Source organism: Pungitius pungitius, chromosome 10 (genome assembly GCF_949316345.1).
Source record: "Pungitius pungitius chromosome 10, fPunPun2.1, whole genome shotgun sequence".
NCBI lineage: Eukaryota > Metazoa > Chordata > Actinopteri > Perciformes > Gasterosteidae > Pungitius > Pungitius pungitius.
In genome coordinates this window covers 3791901-3812713 of record NC_084909.1, presented here as the reverse complement: position 1 = coordinate 3812713, position 20813 = coordinate 3791901, and the positions used below count along the sequence as shown (strand labels likewise).

The window sequence follows — 20813 nt, the reverse complement described above, 5'->3', positions numbered from 1 at the left end:
TGAAGGCAAAAGGGGGTCCAACCCGTTACTAGCATGGGGTACCTAATAAAGTGGCCGGTGAGTGTAAACATCAATACTTGGAAGATACACTGCTGCTTTAAATGGGTTATTTTCTATTTCCTATCACATCAATAACCAAGCATTTGCCTCATTAATCTACAACTTTATTTTTATATTTATTAATATTATTCCCCAACCCAGCTATTTATTTTTTCCTGGTATAAACATGCTCCTCTGGGGTCCCTTTGCCCATTGGTGGTGCGTTCAAGTACTGCTGCAGAAAGGAGGGCGCCTGGGCCACGTTCAACCTCTCGCCTCTATTTCAAGAACGGACGAGAAGACGCCGCCGCGTTTGTCGGTACAATCTGACGATGAGGTGTTTTTTTCCAGTGGGCTGCTAACTACACCCTCGTGGGGCCAGGTCCAAACCACCGGAGCCTCCTACACGGCATTCTTTTATCACCTCTTCAAAAAGGCACGGGGAGGGGTAATGAGGGGGTTCTGAGGGGGGAGTGTCTCTGGTAAATATAGGGCCCACGCCACGTCTGCGAGGAGCGAGGTCTGAAGGAGGTTCCACATCCAGTAATGAAAGAGACCGGGAGAAGGGTGAGGTGCACTTGATTAAGACGGCGACATTTAAACACACGGCCAAAAAAAGGAGGGCGAGGAACCGGAAACTTCCGCCGGAACACGGGATGACACGGTGTCTCTGTTAGTGTGAGAGAGAGAGAAGTTTCCACCTTCCAGCCCTCTGGGATGGTCCGAGGTGGAGCCAAACACCAGGAGACCACCAGGTTTCCTCAGAGGACTCTTTAGGAGCTGAGCTTTCCTTGTAAAAAAAAAAGCCTGAGCCGCAAAGATGGCCGTGTTGAGTTTAGCTATTTGAGTTTTTTCGTGAGGTCATGTGACCATAGGAGAGTTCCTTTATAGCCTACCCGTCATTATTGAAGATAATGATCTTTATGCGCAATCTGGAAGAATCATGAACAATTGACACAGCTGATCGCCTGTAATAATCCAGAGAATCTGCTGTTTTAGAGTCCATATGTGCCATTGAAAATGATCCCTCATGTTTTGATTCAAACTGGACTTTTCTGTAAACATTATTTGTCTGTGGCTCAAAACGACGACGCCTTCGACCTCCATCGTGTCGCTCATCAGCATCAGGAGCACCATAGCTGATGTTCCAAGAGCTATTTTACCAAAAGAATAGCTGACATACGCTCCTCTTTCCACCTGCATCGCCCTCTCTTCCCTCTTTCACCCCGTCTCCTTAGTTCTTACCTTAGTAACCTCTTCCCGGACAATCCGGACAATGCTGAATGTTTTCATTGCATTGTTCAAAACGTGCTAATAGTGGATGCAGCTCCACCTTTTTTCCTTCGGCCAACACCGACCCGCGGCAGCGCCAATAGCCCACAGTCGCCTCAAAGGCTCTCAACATTTTAAGCAGGAGACGACTGAAATGAGACATCTGTTGTGCTCCCAGCAGCAGGTGCAGGTAGGTTTGGATAGATGTTCAGCTTCAATAATCTCCCTCAGTAAACATTGCAGACATGGTCTCAGTCTCTGGTTTCAAGTCTTCATTTAGTAGATTATGGATTGATGGAGGAGGAGAGGACGGCTCCGTGTTACAACAATACCCCCCCCCCCCTTTCTGCAGGTGTGCACTCAGGTGGGCTGACATCTGTGACCTCTGAATCAATATTCTCAACCTTCAGCCCTCACACAAAGGCTCCAAAGACAAGAACCAATGAGTAGAATCCACGTAAAACACAGCTACAAATACAAAATATATCGATACATTGATATCCCAGCATGCTTCACAGGTTCAATCAGGTAATACATAAAAAACAGAATGTTATTAATACTACATTAAAGCAAAGTGAGGAAGAAGAGCACTAAGCAACGAGCCTTTGTGTTATTACTGAAAATCTTTTATTTTACTGTTTATACTGTTGTCAGACTCTCACAGATGCTTTTGTCTGCTGGTAACCACACACACACACACACACACACACACACACACACACACACACACACACACACAGGTCGAGCAGCAGGAACATGTCCAGTCTCGTCCTGGTTGTTGTCGCTCTGTGTGTGTGTGTGTGTGTGTGTGTGTGTGTGTGTGTGTGTGTGTGTGTGTGTGTGTGTGTGAGAGAGAGTTAGCTAGTCATGGATCAACAGTTGTGCACACAGATGATTCTTATTGATGGATAACAGGAGCTTCTATTTGTGTCACTGAGCCAGCAGCTTACACACACACACACACATCCATTGTGTCTCCTTCTGTCTCCAGGAGAAGGACAAACCAGATGATTCTCCTGCCCTGCATGAGCAGCTCCAGATGTGACCCAAGTTTTTATTTCTTCATTCATGTTACATTCTCCCCCTCCCTTCAAACCCCCAGGAGTGTTTGCAGTCTGCCCGGCTACAGGAGGAAGTGCTTTCAGATTCAGATTCTCCACAGCCAATCAGAGCGCCGGCTGCCAGTCAGCTGGCCGGGACTCACTGCCGAGGTCCAATCAGGCGGCGGGGGTGGCGGTCAGGTGACCGGCTCAGACCGACTCACCGGCTTTTGAAGCTGATTAAAAACAAAAAGCTAATGACCCGGACGAGATGTGTTATCACTACGGCAACAGTACTGTGTGTCTGTGTGTGTTTGTATAATAAATAAAACCAAACTACAACCAACAAAGCAGAAATGTACTACCACACAATTCATGTTTGCTCCATGACGTCTATTAAACACCAGGTGGTTCCAGCTTCTTTCAACTTTTTTCTTCTTTTCGTTAATAACGTTTATTTAGACTGCAGCAGAGAAACTTCACATTGAAGATGTTCTTTGAGGAGTTAGTGAATTAATATCTGGACAAACAATTAATGTCTCTTGTGAAATGTCTTCCATCACATTTTCCATTTTATGTGCAATATTGTGACCTCAAGCATTCCGCTTCAAAGCGCACACACACATACACACACACACACACACACACACACACACACACACGCACACGGAGACACACACACAGTTTGTCAAAGAAATAGTATCATAGTTTCATAGTTTAACTGAAACTTCTCCCTAAGCCCATCAATCTCCTCTCTAATCGACCCCAACCCCCCCTGTAGCATCTTTGTTTTCCTTCTCCAGATGGCCACACATACAGTAATCCCCCCCCCCCCCCCCCCCCCTCACACACACACAAAGAATACACCATTTAAACCAAAGAAGCTCAGACAGAACAACAACTGTCATTAGGAGTCTGGACCAGACACTGTAATGTGTGTGTGTGTGGGGGGGGGGGGTTAATAAGCCCAAACGAGGGATGCTGCTGAGTTGTGCCTTTATCCGGCGGTCCGTTGGTCTTATTGAGTCGTGCCGGTCCAGCATTTAGACAGAGCCCAAATGGATTCTTGTGGATTATTCACACATCTTTAGTAATGTTGCTTCCATAAAAACAAGGACACATGAGGGAGAGACATCCATCCCTGCTTGAATCACATTATCCTCCACCTCCCTGACGGAGGAAATGATCAAAGATGTGGAAAACATCACAGTGGATGTCCTCATTGCTAACTGAGCTGCAGCCTGAGTTCACACCAGGAGATGTTCTCACTGTGGAAATGGAAATCCTCCACATTTTGTCTTTTTAGCCACGTTAACAACACGTTGGCTGGATTTAGATCAAGTTTGTTCATGGTCCCCAGAGGAGTAACCTCGCTATCTTCTGGGATGGTGTGAGCCTCTCATTTGAGGTGCGTCCTTATCGAGTGGACAGATTGATTTGACATTTGGTAACCAACCTCTTGAATAAGGACCGTGAGGCGCTGGCAGCTCTATCACATCCAATAGATCGGATCTTTTTCTTATTTCACTGGATGATCCGTTTTCCTTTCCCTTTCTTCTCCATCTGGACATTAGTTCTGGTCACATGGCTGCAGAGTATTTACAGTTTTGTGGCTCGTCAGCAGTTTTTGAAGTATGATTAATTTACCACACAGGGAATATCCAGCAAAACCAACACTAAAACAACCATCTCTGTCTGTGAAGAAACGCTGTGAAGCCAACGCTTAACGGTGCGTTGACACAAAGCTGCAGTAAAAAAAACGAAAGCTTTCCAAAACGAAGCGCAGCACAAAGGGCCGTCTGTCCAGGACAGGAGACACAGCGAACCTCACAAACTACAAATCGCTGTCGCACAACGGCCTCTTCGGGCCCAGAGTCCAGCCGGGCTTCTGCTTCCAGCCGCTCGGATCCACAAGAGACCTGAAGATTTAAAGGCTCTTTCAGACGCCAAATTAATTTGTTCTATGACAAATGGAATTTTTCAAGTTCTGAGTTGAGGGTCATCGTTACAATGTGATATAATTAAAGGTCTAAGAGGCTAAAACTAAACTAATTTTGAACATAAATATGATGTGACGACAAGGAAAGTCCAACAACAGTGTGTTATAATGGGTTTAAAATAACAAAGACATGAGACAAGAGGGTCAGTCCTCGGGACGGATGAATCACCGACGTCACAGAAAAAAACACGAGAATCTTAGCAGTCACTCGTTATCTTTCATATATTTTTACTCTTTTCCCAGTGACTCATGTGCCTCTGTTTCTCATGTCTCTGTTTCCTCTTTTCTTCTCTGAGAGCCTCCTGAACCTTCTGCTCCTCAAACCTCAGTGTGGAATGTTCAGGAGAGATGATCGGACCCAGCAGTAAACTCACTAATTCATTTACTTCAAATGTCAACTCTGGCTAAATGTTTCACGTACAGACGGTCCTTTTATGGGTGAAGTATTCCTTTGAACTGGGATTTCTTATGGTGCCAATGTGAAACAAAAGCAAATCATCATCGTCAGTAGCAGAGTCTCTGCATCCGTCCACAGCATCAAAGAACATGACCCAGATACGGCCTGAGGTCCTATTTGAAGGCGTAGCCTAGCCGTAGCTTAGCCACTGGAAGCTAACGGACTCATTAGCAGCAGCGTGACGAACGCCTCTTGTGTGTCAAACTGAAAATTGTTTTAGAATGACCTTCTCATAGCGCCTCATCGCTTATCGGCGTATCTGCTGGTTGCTACGGGTGACGCGAGTGAAAAGACTCCCTTGAAGTTGTAAACCCGAGGAAGCACTAAACATCCATGAATAGGATTCTCAATTATCCAATAAAGATGAGCGGTGTGTTTCATCTTCTGAGTGCTGAAAACAACCAGACATAGACTGCAGACCCTCTAGATGTTCTCTTCTTTACCTCATCCTTAGAGGGTCGATCCCAGCTAGCATCGGGGGAGGGACGAGACCAACCTGGACTGGACCCTGGACTGGTCCACTGTCACTCACAGGACACACACACTGGAGGAAGCTAGAGAACCCACGAAGGGAGAACATACTCCACAGAGGAAGGTGCTGGGGGATTTGAACCCAGGACCTTCTTGCAGTGAGGCTCTGCGCTGACCTTTCACCCTGAAACGCTCAGCATCCCTTCTTCAAGCTCGAGAACAACAAAGGCAGCGCGACTTCTCCAAATCGTGACACCGGCAAGTTCCCGTCGCTGCTATCAGCACCGGAGCTTCCGCCATGGAAAGGTCGCGCGGCTAACGCTAACTGCAAAGAGAGAGGGAGAGAAAAGCTGCAGCTTTACTTCCTGTGCTGCGGAAAAGGTCGCAGGCGACCCGACCAACATTCCAGTGTGAATAGCCGGAAGGTGGGAGAGCCGGGGGGGCATGAGCCCACCCCTTCTGACAGCTGTGGCTATTTTACCATTATATTGGTAAAATAATAAGAGCAATTTAAATGTGACTGCAGGCTGTTCCAGTAGCTGTGGGGGATCAATACGTGTTACTTAACAGAGCATCAGGGCCACTCACTGACAGAACATCTGTGTGACTTCAGCCCCAGATGTTGAGGAGAAAGCTCCTAGCGGGACTTCTGACTCCAATCCGACCATCAGACACACGGGAACAAGTTGGCTCAAACAATCACAGCTGTGGTTTGAGAAACCATTTCCTCAGGGGGGGCGGGGGGGGATTCCTGGCCCCACGAGGCTGAAAACACTAGTTTAGCTGCAGTTTAATGTGTCGCCCCCCCGCCCCACTGTTTAATGGAAATGACCTTTCTCTCACTTTTTTAGAGGAGAATTGGGCCAATAGAAGAAAGACTTTAAGATCCATTGAAACTCTCCTGTGCTGCTGCTCCAAGTCAAACTGATGAATCCACGATCACAGCATATGAAAGCTGTCATATAGCAGACAACAGAAAACAAGCTGCGCTTACTGTCATTGTTCTCAGAAAGCTTTAAATATGGAGATTTCCTGCTTTTTGAGACGTTGTCTCACACATTTTGCACTTATTTCTGACATTTCATCAACAATAAATCTAAAAAAAGAATTGTTTATTGCAGCTCTCCGCTATTGAATGACAAGTCTGTCTTATTGTCCCCACAAGTACGTACAGTTTATTGTACCATGTCGATGATTTAAAGGCTTTCTACTTCCTCTTTTGTCTACGACCTCCTCTTCCTCATCTCACGTTCATCCTTCCCAACAGCTGTTGTTGCTGCGCACAGCTGCAACGAGCCTGTCTCTGTGAAGCTATTCGCCGAGCGCAGAGGACCACACACACACGCACACACACACACACACACACGCACACACAGGTCAGACAGGTGAGGAGGAGAACTCGGTTCTTTCGGTGTTGATTCACTGAATTCACTGTAGGACCCAAACCCCAAACGCTGAGGTCCATCGGTGCATCCGAGCCTTCCACAAACGCTCGTCCCCTTCTTTGGCTAAACGTTCACTCAGAACTGAGAAGTCGAGAAGTTGCTTTGGCCACGTTTCATTCGGTATGAATATGTTTGTAACGGTGTTGGGTATAGATCCCCTTGGTCACACCATCCCAGGGGCAGAATCCCTCTTTACCCCCATGGACACCGCAGGTTGGGCTGGTTAGCGGTACAAGCTAACAACGTCGCCAACAAAGTCCGTAATACGAACATATGAATGTTCCCAAATCAATTTACCCTTAAAAAAGAATATTTACTTAATGCTGCTGTGAAAATGTCTCCCTTCACAACAACTGGATTCAAGTTTATCAGTAAAAACTGTATTTTACAAGAGGATGTTTAATACATTGTAATAACGTTATAATTCACCATACTCTAGTTAAGAGCCACAAAGAGACAGCTAATCAGTACCTTGAGTTAAATGTCAAGACTTCATTTATTTTTCTCTGCCTTGTTTGAAAGTAACTGAGCTACAGACAAATACAGATTGCATTTGTGCAAGAAACCCCCATAGAAATATGTCCTTTCAATAAACCTCCAGTTGAGGAAAATCACTGGACTTCTACAAGCAACATTTAAAACAAAACACGCACAAGCATCAACCAGGTCTGGAGGACAACAACAACTCCTGCACCTTCTAGGAAGGAGCTCCTGGGGATCTCAGACGGGAGGAGCACGAGCGCCGGGTCTCCATCCGAGGCCTTTTACCACTGTTTCACCATTAATGCAGCACAGAGGCCTGCAAGGCAATGTGGACTGTGCGTGTGCGTGTGTGCGTGTGCACAAATGCGCAAAGAAACATCGCCCATCCGATGGCGCAAAACGGCACCGCTGCACCGCGAGCACGGATCCGTCAGTGGGGTGTGGATGAGGAAGAGGAGGAGGAAGACGAGGGATGTCAATGGGACCAAAAAAGATGCAAAGAGAGGATATAATGAATGGATGGGAAGGCCATCAGAGATAATCCAGTCCAGACCGCATGGGCCCCACGGGGGGGGGGGGGGGGGGGTACATAAATGCATGTTTATGCTCCAGTTTCCGCCCGCCCGCCACACACACACACACACACATACAGGAGGATCACACCAACCTTGTAGACTTGTCCATAGGTTCCATTTCCGACCACTTCCACCAACTCGAATATCCCAGCAGGATCCTGTGTTCAACAAAACACAAAATAAAACCAGGCAATGAATATCGATTTAAAAACAGCACACAACGAGTATATGAACTGATTGTATCGTTCTGGTCGGGTTCGTTCGATGTGACAGCCGGCAGCGCCCGGTTGGTCGGCCTCTTGGATATTAGACAAAGAAAAGGGCACCGCGGGGTTTGTGTCAACAACAACAGCTCAGTGTTCCATTACTATTTATTTCCTCCGTGTTAAAAACAACAAACAGAAACACACAGAGACTCACCCGCAGGGATGCCAGGTCTATATCCACCAGACTTTTGGCCGGCGACTCGTTCGCCATTTTTAGTGGAAAAACGGTAAAAAAAATCAGCGAGATAACGGCGTGTTCAGTCGGTGTCCTTCAGGCGCGCGGTGCGCGTGTCATCTGCTTTGTCCTGTCCTTTAATTCCCGCCGGTGATGTATTTTATGTCCAAGGAGCGTTTTGTCCTCCCGTCTTTGTAAATCCCGAGCAGTCGCTCCGCCGCCGCTACATACCGACCGACTGCCGACCCTGGCTGCTCAAGGCTAACTCTCCCTCCCTCCCTCTCTCTCTCTCTCTCTCTCTGCCTCTCTCTCTCTGCCTCTCTCCTTCTCTCCCTCTCTCTCTCTGCCTCTCTCTCTCTCTCCCTCTCTCTCTCTTTCTTTCCCTCTGTCTCTCTCTCTCTCTCTGTCCCGCTCTCTTTCTCTCCCTCCCTCTCTCTCTCTATTCTCCGCCCCTTCTCTCTCAAACAGGGACAGGGACTTATTATAATAATAGTGCATGTTTAGAGAGCGCAAGAAAAGCATCCTTTCCTAATTGCAGTTGTGAGAAGCATTTTAAAGTTACATTTTAAGGGTATGTAAAAAGAAAAAAACAATAAATACAATTAAATATACAAAGATGTATTCAAATATAATAATATATAATAACAATAAAATGTCCTCGTTTTTAGCTAGATGAATATAAAATAACTCTCTCTCACCCCACATCTTAATTCGACTTTGGTTTGTCTGTCGATTAATCAAACGTGTGCTGTTGCCATGGCGCTTTAATTTATTTTATTGTATGTATTGTTGCTATTTATTTGGTGCATTTCCACATTTCCAGACCCTGCATACTCTCAGGAGACGGACTATAAATGAAAATTTGTTCGATAATGATTATTCACATCAATTTCAGTTCTATTTCATCCTTAGTGACCGCCAGAGGCAGTGCTTCACACTGTATTATATTCTGTCTCGCGTTAGCGCCATCAGCTAACTGGAGGATGTTAACTTAACGTTGGTTAGATCATAATGTTATTGTCATAACAATTACAGGGCCACATTGTTTGAGCAAACCTTTCACAGTTAGCAAGATGTTCTAGCCTAAGACTGACTGATGCGTTATTAGTTGGCTAGGTCATAAACTAAACTAGGTTTATCTGTATTGTGGCATTTACAGCTGGGGCGTTCCCCCCCCCATATAATACAGATTAAATTCAGTTGTTTGGTAAACACTGGTAAACACTGCGGCCGGGCTCCACAATAGCAGAGTGCTCCCACTCAAGCTCACTGGTTGGACGCTAACAACCAGCGCAGAGTGTGTCGGAAGGAGCAGTCAATGGCTGCATGGGGTCTGTCATCCACACGACGCTGGCACGCCTGCAGTTGGACACGCAGCCGCCAGAGTCCCTGCTGGCAAGTGCCTTCTTCTACGTTTTCCGTCCCTCCCTCAGACGAATATCTGAGGGGACTGCATGCATTCTGGAGGGACACAGCTCTATGCCGCCATACATCCATTCAACGAGCCCTCCAACGTCCAACGTGCAGGAGGCAGCACTGTAGGATCTGGGTCCGTCCAAAGTGGACTGGTCTCTACTGGAGGATCTGGGTCTGTCCCTGGTGGACTGGTCTCTCCTGGAGGATCTGGGTCTGTCCAAGGTGGACTGGTCCCTGCTGGAGATTGAGCTGAAGGAGACTAGTTTACTGATGGGGGTAATTCAAAGGATCTGCAGTAACTGAGGTGCAAGTTTTACATTCAAGGACATCAAGGTAGCACCCACCGGGTGAGGGTAGGGGTTTTTCACCCATTAGCACCCACCGGGTGCCCTGCTTTCGTCTGCTATCTGCACAGACATTAAATCACTGCGTTCATTCGAGACCTCACAACGAAGGGTTTGGTCACATTGTCAAGTTGCTCATTGTTCTAGTTTTGTTGTTCACCTGTCGCCGATGGGGGAGGGCACTGCCAACTTTGGCGTACTGTCAGCACCACCCCCTCACCGGCTGTACTGTTGTAGGTTGGACCTTCAGCCCCGAAACAAAACCAAAGCATTTGATGAGACTTCCTGTGGAGTGTGAATGAGCTCTGACTTCTTGTCATACATCTTGTACGTTTATATTTCTTTCGACCAGTTGAACACCACGGCAACTAGTTAAAAAAATACCGAAATCTGAACATTCATACTTTCATAAAAGGGTTTATGGCTGTTAGTTTTCATCAGATTTGACACTGTACCTGAATGTGTGATCTTCTAAATGTACTAAATGTCTTTGCTTGGTTGAATGTACCATTCTCACTGGGGTTCTATTGGCTAAACAAAATAAAGATTGAGTAAATCATCAATTCAGTGCATAGAAGTCATCATTAAGTGACATACTTAAAGGTGTTTAGCTCATGTTGCTCAGTTTATTTGCAGATATTCTGATTGTGAAATTGGTTCCCAGTTCCGCCACCAGAGGTCTCTATGAGCGCGTAGAAGGAGCGGTGCACAGCTGTGCACTGGTCTGAGTGGGACCACTGGGTGCCGCCGCCCTTTGATTACGTCGCTCTTTCGGGTGTGAGTTCTTATGTTGAGGACGTATTATATTGGATATATGTTGGCGTGACGCCCCCTTTATTTTCCTGCTTATATTGACGTCATGTTTCCAACAGGTGATTCCCAAGATGCGCTCATTAGGCACTTTTGCACAGTTTTTCTACCGTGTGACGGAATGTTTTATTTTGTGTATTTAGTCAACGTTTTTAATGCGTAAATAAACTCCAAACAAAACAAACGTAAGATCTGCTGTCATTGGCGTCAAGAAAAGGAATTCAATGTGCTTGCAGCTCAATAGCGGCTTAGAAATGAATGACAACGAAGGAAAGCCGCTATACAACCTTTAACATCGTAATAACACCTTTAACTGTATCTGATGTCTGGAGATTAATTTAGAGTTATGGCATTTCAATCTTTGACTTCAAAATATTTTGTAAAGGACATATGGAGGGGAGTCCTTTATTATTCACACAAAAAAATTGATATATTTTTTCTAGAATTAAGAATATGAAAAGAACAAATTCTCTGTTGTAACCTGAGAAAAAGGCTTATTTTCTTGATTGTGTTACAGAGAAACTAAAGTTTGAATAACTTGTAAACTGATTTGATTTGGCTGAAAAAACATTCACTCAAATGTAGATTTTAAAGTTGCTAAAACATTTCAAAATGAATTCCCATTCTTTGTTGCATATTTTATCTATTATCTAGCCTATTGTTTCTGCTTCGTTATTGATGCAGTTAACTTCTAAGTGCATAACCCCCCCAAACACCCCTTTTGTGGGTTTGAGGCCCACCAAAGTCTAACAAAACCCTGATTTTCATACTTCTATATTTACAGAAAGGTGTCATTCTGCCTGTAAATCCACTGTCTCCTTCAGGGGTGTCTCTCCTCCCCCTGGAGGTGGGACTCCACACTCAGAGGGGGGCGAGTTTCCTCCGGTAGCTCCACTGTGTCCCTCGTCCTTCCTCCAGAGCGTCGATCCGGTGCCTCTGTGAGGTAAGTCTTCTGTTCTTTTTTCTTACTGTAATCTTATTACTATGATACTAACAACAAATATCTGATCGATCTCTGGGAAACGCTCAGCCCACTAACTGGATATCGTAACCGTGACCACAAAAGAACACGCACGCACTGCTGCCTCCACTAAACAAAGCTTAAAGAAGCAGTTGATAGATTCTACTGAGCCAAATCCATCATTTGTGAAAAAGAAGATACTTCACATTATCAGTGTGTGTGGAACATTTATTCGAATATCTATTTACTGTGTGAGTTCCTTTGAAGTCTTTTCCATCTCATTCACAAATGCCTCAACGTTGGTAATGCACGTTGGTAGTGCACCTGATCTAATGTACTGTAGCTGAGGGGAATAAACCAGGTTGTTCCTGAGTGATAAACGTGGGGGCCTCCAAGGGGGTGGGCGTCCTCGGCGTGAAACAACGCTGGGAGACGGTAACCCACGGCAACGTTTCAGAGCCCAAACAGCCCCCAACTGGACCTCTCTGAGCACAACATTTCCCACTATGCACTGTACACGCGGCTCCGAATGAACTACCTCAGGGACAGACCCCGAGGCCCCGGGGCCCGTTGGGGTTCTACAGAGCTGGAACCGTACTGGTTGTGACCTGACTGATTCCCATGTGGGTTTCTATTCCAGCACTCTGGGATCAATTCCTCTTTTTATTTGTTGCTTTACTCAGCGATTCTCCGTCTCTCCAAGACTTCATCTGGATCCTGATTCATGAAGGATGGGGGCGGGGGCTTTGTCTCACGTCAGGTCTCAGATCGTCCCAGAGTCCACAGGGACAAACAAAGTCACACAACAAAACAATAAATCGATTATTTCCAAAAAAGAATAAAATGGCCCACATTTACTGCAAATAGTGAATTATGAATAACCTTGTTACTCGTTGAACTGAAGGTTCCATACTGGGCAGCAACCATGTTCGATAAACATAGTTAGATTAAATAGAATCTTTTAAATGAGAGGGAGAAAAGGACCCTGAGGACATGAGGTGTGCTCGTCCTGGTCTCCGGCTGAACCTTGGCCTCCGCTGTGCCGCAAACAGATGTTACACAACTGGGACCACGGACCACATGTCAGACACAGCACCCCCTGCAGAGCCTCTGCTCCAACACCTAACGCTAGATTCACATCACCCAGAAGCTTCAGCCCGGTTCACTCAGAGGAAAAAAGAATACAGCAGCTTTCTCCAAAAGGGAGACACGGAGCAGCAGCTTCTCACTGTTTTCAGCTGCGAGTGAGAAAAGGAGAGAAACCACAGCACTCCGCCCCCCACCCGCTCACTGCAGCTAGTTTCAGTCTCATGTCTGCAGCGAGGCCTGAGAGCACAGGCTGCTTTCAAACGCTCTGTGGCTGCTGGGTTCTAAGAGGTCTTCCGTTCTCAGAAAGCTCCTAACGGCACAACAACCACGAAGCAAGTAGGCGACAAGCCAATATGTGTTCATGTATGTACACCAGGGGTATCAAACATATCACATAGTAACAATGGCTCTGTGAAGTGTGTAGGATTGGCACCAAAATGCACTGTGTGGAGATGAGTCCCAGTATGGTGCATGTGGGTGGAGACGGAATCAGCTGCTATCTGATGAAGATCGTTCTTAATTTGGTTTTATTGGTATTACTATTGCAGACCTCTCTCTCTCTCCATGCATAGTGGTTTAAATTTACCACAGTAAAAAAATGCCGTGTGCTGATCACGAGTTTTGTGCATGCAATTTAAGGTTGCGATTCTTGTCCCAAATATGGCAGAATTTAAACAAACACTATTAACCTTAATTTAAGTTTATACCCCCTCGCAAAGCAGACGATGCTGCAGCTGTTGTGTTTTTTACGGTTGAATGTAAATATGTTGAATATATGTATATATATATATATATATATATATATATATATATATATATATATATATATATATATATATGGAATATATATTCAAATATACAATATTCGTTAGCAGCCCTAGCTGCAACTAACAAACATTTTGAAAATCAATTAATCGGTAAATTATTTTTTTGATTAGTCAATGAATCGGGAAAAAAATAGCATTAAAAAGCTTTAATTTCCAACCCTTTATTCTAAACTATAACCGCAAATTCACATTGAAAAAATAATACAAATAAGAAAATTGAACAGGATATGTTTTAACATCAGAACCCTACTAAATTATACTACAGTCACAAACACACGTGTTCATTTCAAGCTTATTTATTAAATTATTACCATCCTTGTAGTGCACGTTAAGTAAATGTTTACAGCTAAAAAATAACCAAGTGCTATCAAATGAATTTAACGGCATTTGTAAATAAATGCATTAGAGGCTTCTTAGTTTAATGGAAAACCCTGTGTCTCCCTTTACAGGCATATCATCAACTACCGTACAACCCACCAAATGGGACAACGTGGTGCTCTCGTGGCACGTTACGTTGACTTTGCATATTTTGCCATTGACTCACATTTTTTTGTTTATTCAATGTGAAATGCTCGCACACCTTGGACGAGTTCACTCGAACAGACGTCTTTGCCTGCGTCATGTGACTCACAACAACTGCTGGCACTGCTCGGTGCTCTTTCCTCTGCGTTGGCTCGCCTCTTTTATTTATATATTTATTTGTGCTCCACATGAAACAACGAATCGATAATGAAATTCGTTGCCAAGACTTTTAATAGTTGTTGCAGCCCTATAAGGAAGCTGATCTGTGACCACACAACATGTGCGTGTGGTTCACGAATCTTAAGCAATGAGATGTCATGAAACCGACGTGTACGTTTTATATCAAAACTCAGCAGATATAATGTGCTGAAATTGGTAGATGCCCCACAAGAGCATCTCATATGTTATTGACATGACTGAAGGAGGAAAAGGGCGTAGTGGTGGCGTACTAAAAGAAGTCAGAGGATACCCGAGGAACTGTTCAGAAAATTGTCCGTCTGAGGAGGAATGTTGGCTTGCATGAAGCGGCCTTCAAGAATGCCGTTTCTCCTTCTGGCTCCCGGCTTACTGTGACTTCTTGGTGTGACTGGAATCTTCCGGTCAATCGCCTCCAGGAGCACTTCCAGGCGGCTCCTTGTGTGTTTATCTCTGTAATGTGTGTTTTTCAGCCATGACTCAGCCATCATCACTCCGAAGCCTTCTGTTTCTGCTCGGCCTCTCCAGGATTTGTGCGGTATTCGAACGCGGTGAGGCAGAAACTACCGCTTTGATATACTTCTTTTAGTATTTCCTGCGGTCTTAACAGAAGTGCTTAACCGCCACATGTGGCCACTATTGTATCTGCAGGGACTGTGCTAAAAGGTGCAGGTAAAATGGGACATTACCAATTAATATGAATATATCAGAAAGAAAAAATGTACATCAACAGGAAGCAGAAGACTCAAAGCTGCAGGGCCTTTTTCTGTAAGTTATTTTAGAAAGTTAAATCGGCACAATTCTTTTCATTAATTCAAACGTAAGGACCAGCTCCATGTCAGTACTCCCTCTGCAGCTGCCTGTTACCAATTTAAAAAAGGCTTGACACACTTTAGGCATCACAAATAAAGTGGAATCATTTTTAAATGAGCGGTTTGGTTGTGTTTTAGAGAACTGCAAAAACTACGACCTCCAGTTCGAGAGGGTCTTCTCGGTCCCCGGGGATGCGGCCATGCTGAACAGCACCTTGGTGTCTCCAGAAGTCTTCAACTTCACCAGCGTCCCTTACAACATCAGCTGGTACGACCCGGGGGGCCGAGAGATGAGCAACCAGAGCGGCCACGTCCTGGTGAGCGGGGCGACTCTGTGGTTCCTGGACCTGAAGATAGAGGACTCGGGGGACTATGTGAGCATAGTGAGGTACGTTAGTGTGTCCAGTCTACTAGCAGGGTCTCTGTGTTTACCTTCTTCCGAGGGGAAAAGACCTGCTGCCACTAACTGTCTTCTCCATCCTCAACAGAACCCTGTCGAGGTGCTTCAGGCAGGCCACCAAGCTGGAGGTGGATCCGCCAGTAACCAGGGAATGCGGCCGGCCGAGGAAAGCACTCCAAAAGCTGACCAACAAGGTGACGAATATCCTGAGCTGCCCTCTGAAGGACTACATCAGCAAACTGGACAGTTACAACGTCTCCTCCCACGTCACGTGGTACCGAGTGAGTTCAAGTTGCGTTCACCACTCAACTGCCCACCATTGGGTTTTCACATGCGTGAAGATCTGGCCTCCTTGTTGCCTCTCCCTCTCTAGGGATGTGAGCGCATAATGGACAGGACAGACAGGTACACCTACCTGGACACAGCCAGACTAAAGATCGACGGAGTGGAACGCAACAACAACCAAAACTACACCTGTACGCTGAGATTCACCCTCGGCGGCATGGAGCGATCCGTGTCAGAGACCATCGAGGCGCTGGTCTCAGGTAAACAGAGAGGCTCTTTTGTTTCCTTCTGACACCGGCAGCACAAGCTCAGCAGCTGTATGTCTTGTCTTTTCAGAAAAGTACTCTATGCCTCCACAAGTCCACGAACCCACCAATGAGATCATCAAGGCCCCGTTTGGTGAGTGGCTGCCCCCGCCTGTCTTTTAGGGCAATTAACCAAAATAGGAGCCGACATTCGCACTGACGAGACGATTGTCTTAGACGATCCAACCGGTTAACGGTACGGCAAAGTCGTCCACACTCCAACGGCGGGGTTGGGGTTAGTTTGACCTATGTGAATTAGATGATTAATCTGAGGCTCTGTGGCTTCTAAATACATTCTCCACTAATTATAAACCAAAGCAAAGCTCCTTGATTAGACTTGAGATACAATTAGGTTTGGGTGGGAACGATTATGGTTTTGTGTGATTGTTGGATGGTTTTGTGGTCAGGCTCCAATTTCAGCAAGCGGTGCCTGGTGTTTGTGCCGTGTGTCGGGAAGCCCGATGTTGACGTTTTTTGGAGGAAAGGCGACTTTTCATATATTTTCAAAACCAGCATTGACCGGATCTACATCTGCAAAAAACGGTGAGCAGTCTTGCCTCCACCTTCACCTCAACCAAGACTTTACTTCCACAGGTGCAGAGATAACAACAGATGTAGTTGTTCGATTACACAATCGAGGTAAACGGTATAAAAACTAATGTATCTCGGTCCTTCGGTCCTCACCAGGACGTGGAACCAGGAGAGGCCCATTACCGGGGTGTGGTTGGAGCGGATGCTGATGATCCCCAAGCTGATGGAGGAGGACTTCAACATCAACTACACCTGTGTTGTACAAAGTTCCAGGGGCATTGCCACGAGCTATTTCACTCTGCTACCAGCAGGTAAAAGTTGAGAATGCTCATGAGGCAGGAATCACACAAGCATCCCTCTGTGTCATTTAGTTTCCTCCTCAATAAAGCCTGTGACCACTTTACTTAGCAAAGCGGTGGACAAAGGTCAATCGGCCATCACTCTTTCAAAAAACAGTAGTTTTCTGATGTCTGTAAAACATCTTTAGTTTTAACACTAGTTGGCGCCATTTAGAGCGGGTTCTTGAAATAACAGCAAGACAACAGTACACCTTAATAAATGCAGAGATGTATCGACTGTGCATCCCAGTTCAGCCTAAAGATGCAGGGATTTCTGATTGTGTGATGTGACAGATCCCAACATAATAGTCCCCATTGGATCGGCGCTGGGTGGAGTGATGGTGCTCTTCATTGTCAGCATTGTCACCTACTACGTTTTTAAGCTGGACATCGTGCTGTGGTTCAGGAGAACCTTTCCAATCCTCTACACAAACACAGGTAACACTAAACTAAGCATTTTTTCATCACCAAGTACAGGCTTACTGAAATAAAAAAATAATTATGCTGAGACACACACATCACCTAAGATCCGCCCCCACACAACCACATGTGTCAACAGCAAGCGCAGACAAAAGGAAACTAACCCACCACAGCGCTGGTGAAATGCCTTCTGCTGCTCGTTGGTGCGACAGAGAAACCTTTCGACATGCACGACTGTTTGCTCACATTGGAACAGCATCAAAACCTCGAAATCTGACGTCAACCCTCTCAACCCGAAGCAGCTTTCGCTCTCTGTGGCCTTGATTTGTACCCATGTATGAAAGTACTGCTCCGCTGTGGAAACATACTCAAACATGTATTTTGTGCAGAGTGACACAATCAGAGTTAGAAAAATCATTAAAAAAAAGAGTTCGGTCCTTGCACCGTGCAGACTGAACCCGCCCAAAAATATCCTCAAAGAGCTCTTCTTACTCTGTTCAACCTGCATCAGATTGTGATGGGAAGTCGTACGATGCCTACGTGGCGTACCCTCAGCACTGCGCCCTCGGATTCAGCAAACAGGTGGAGGCCTTTGCCCTCTGCACGCTGCCCCAAGTGCTGGAGATGGCCTGCGGATACAAACTCTTCATCGCGGGCCGGGACTGCATGCCCGGGGCCGGTAAGTCCACTACGGGTCGCGGCCTGCTTTGTAGCATACTGGCCTTCACACGATGCCAGACTCGTGGTTATGAGAGGATACCCCGCCTGAATATCTCCAGACACACACTAGACATTACTGTTTCCTCTAGGTTTAAAACTTTGAGGAAGGAGCTAGTAGAATTTGTTATATTTCAGACTTTTCTCTTTTTAGGGGGGAGCCCGCAATAATAATAATAATAAAAATAAAAGATGAGACAAGTCATTTTTTTGACACAGTCTCCGCTCCTCCATACTGGCCCGGAGAGGCCTTGAGTGACCTACAAATGCGTCGGTAGAAAAGGTCACGGCAATATGCTATAAACAAGTGCAGGCCACTCAAAAACTGAAATCTATAAAGCTGTTTTATCTTTTTGAAATGGAGCAGCTGCAGGTGTATTCTCTATTGATATATGATGTGATTCACTTAAATTAGCTACACCCTTAGGGAGAAAGGGGGGGAATCTCCTTCTCTGGGAACCCAGCAAAGCTCTCGTCTTTCCTCCCTACAGCGGTCGTGGACTCCGTAGAGGAGAACATACAAGCCAGTCGCCGTCTCCTCCTGATCTACACCGCCGCCACTTTCACCGACAAGAGACACGCCAGCAGCACGGGCAGCAATAACAACAACAACAATGTCTCTCAGAGTGAGGACGTCTACTCAGACACCAGGCAGCAGCTGGAGTGTGTGACGGCGATGCACAGAGCGCTGCTGGAGAGGTCTCTCAAGGTGACAATTATGGAATCCAGTAGCAAGAATGAAGGAAATCACGAAGAAAAACTGCATATGACAATAATACTGATTTCCAGATGGCCGAGAGACAGATAAAACTCAAATGCCTTTAGTTATTCGGCCACATGCTCAGAACAGGAAGTGGGATTCTAACCGGCTCCTTCCCTCAGGTGATTCTGGTGGAACTGGAACCGATCTCCCCGGCTCAGCTGGCTCTCTTCCCCGAGTCGGTGCGTCACCTGAGGAAGAAGCAGGGCGCCGTGCGCTGGTGGAAGAACCCGAACGCGAGGACGAGCGAGGACGAAGAGACGGGTGGCCCCGCCGCGTCCCTGTCCCCCTCCTCACGGTTCTGGAAGGAGATGAGGTATCGCATGCCGGTGAGGGGGATGAGAGGGACGTACCCTGAAAAAACAGCCCTGCTGAGCTTGTGATGAGTCTGGACCGGAGACGAGCTGCTTTCAGCTTGGTGTCGTAAACCACATTTACTGCTGGGTACAAAAACAAGGTTTTGGCTCTACAGGTTGTGTTCACACCGCTGCTAGGAGGCTGGGCTCAATCTGTTTGAATGATATCTTAATGTAGCGCGTGGGCTCTTTGAGGGACAAATCTCAGCTCAGTCTTCTCAGCTGGCCAGCGGTCGGCTCCGCCACCTTAGCGCGTCGCTAGAGTGGGAAGGTTGACGGAGACACTTTGAGCCTCGCAGCAGAGGGACGCCATTAGAAAGCTTCTCTTCATGTGAAAGCCCTTCAAGTAGCATCACAGGACGCTTTGCTGAGACAGCAGGTCACGTGTGATCATCGGGGCTAAATGGACACAGAGGAGACTGACTTTAACTTGTACGTATGACGGAACGTGTAAATATGTGTAACATAAAGAAAGTACCTCCTGCTGAATAGTAAGCAAACTGAAATTGATTTTAAATCAATGCAATTAATTCATCATGCAGTTATTGAGCCATAGCAAAGAAAATGTGAAAAGTGAAAGACAGGAGAGCAACATGTGTGACAGAAATGTATATTCTAATCATGGAAAAAAGACACATGTCAACACAAAGTGTGAAAACGTTTCCAATGAGTGTAATCGACCGGTTGTCTACTCTGTCAATAAATGGAACATCCCATAAACTACACATTTCTCCGTCTTTCTTTTACCTCACAGCTGCAATGGATCAAGTTCCTTTCTATCTGCCGTGGAAATGATCTTTTTTATACTTTTTTATCATTTTGTAATAACAGGGATGGAAATTATCCAAGTAAAAAGATATAAAAGGTGTTAAAAGGGGTACATTTTTAGTGTATTTGAATAATCTTTTTAATCATGTAATAGGATCAATACGAAAACTCTGTTTGATTCAAATATGGAGAGAGAGAGTTGAATGATTTTATCACTGAACCGCAAGTCTCAAAATGTTGAGATGATATAGGAATTCCACAAAGATTTTAATGAATCGGCCTTTTGGTTGTTGCATTGAGGCAGTAAACAAAAGTCAGTTTCTTGAGTAGAGCGTATGAGGGGTTGTAAGGTCTTTGTGTATGGTGTTCCTAGGGAGGAAAGTCCCTTTCTGGACCTCGATGGGCCCAAATCCAGGACAAAATTTTGATCATTTGAAAAATAAAATTGAACCTGAAAGTTGGCGCTTTGTCTCGCCTCACTTGATGCCACGCCCCCTTAATAAGGTCACGGCCAAAAGGTTTGAAACATGAAAAAATAAGATCTGCAAATGAAAAGATCTCAAATATAAATGACAAATAGATAAATGAAGAATGACAATAAATATTTTATTCAAAACAATTCAAGAACTGAATCAAAATGACAATCATCCCCCGAATCGTTTTGATTCCCTGCTTTAATGCTATTAGGAATGCTTTCAAGGTTGGGTTTCTTCACAGTCTGCTGGCCTACATTCT

General features: G+C 45.6%; 2 protein-coding genes across 6 annotated transcripts in view; one reads left to right on the top strand and one right to left on the bottom strand.

Annotated features, from left to right (window-relative positions):
* map4k4 (mitogen-activated protein kinase kinase kinase kinase 4) overlaps positions 1-8663 on the bottom strand; it is a 34642-nt gene extending 25979 nt beyond the window's left edge. For 2 of the 5 annotated variants that reach the window (XM_062564827.1, XM_037488271.2), the window contains exons 1-2: positions 8202-8661; positions 7874-7939 (exon numbers count right to left, since the gene is read on the bottom strand). In XM_062564827.1, the coding sequence (XP_062420811.1) occupies positions 7874-7939; positions 8202-8258 (123 nt within the window). In that variant the 5' untranslated portion in view covers positions 8259-8661. Of the gene's footprint in view, positions 1-7873; positions 7940-8201 lie in introns of all 5 variants that reach the window. The other 3 variants (XM_062564825.1, XM_062564826.1, XM_037488273.2) reach the window with 3 other exon arrangements.
* A 6021-nt stretch (positions 8664-14684) lies between these two features.
* LOC119229305 (interleukin-1 receptor type 1-like) lies at positions 14685-20030 on the top strand. Its single transcript, XM_037489572.2, has 11 exons — positions 14685-14937; positions 15337-15586; positions 15687-15879; positions 15972-16143; positions 16220-16282; positions 16596-16731; positions 16876-17030; positions 17352-17495; positions 17989-18156; positions 18686-18903; positions 19077-20030. Exons 1-11 carry the CDS (start codon positions 14862-14864, stop codon positions 19335-19337), a joined length of 1836 nt encoding a protein of 611 aa, XP_037345469.2. The 5' UTR covers positions 14685-14861; the 3' UTR covers positions 19338-20030.
* The last annotated feature ends 783 nt before the right edge of the window (positions 20031-20813 follow it).

Coding starts and splice junctions, on each gene's coding strand:
- LOC119229305 (XM_037489572.2), top strand. CDS start 14,862: ATGACTCAGCCATCATCACTCCGAAGCCTTCTGTTTCTGCTCGGCCTC. Junction 15,880..15,971: donor CCCACGTCACGTGGTACCGA/GTGAGTTCAAGT, acceptor CTCCCTCTCTAG/GGATGTGAGCGCATAATGGA. Junction 17,496..17,988: donor AATCCTCTACACAAACACAG/GTAACACTAAAC, acceptor AACCTGCATCAG/ATTGTGATGGGAAGTCGTAC.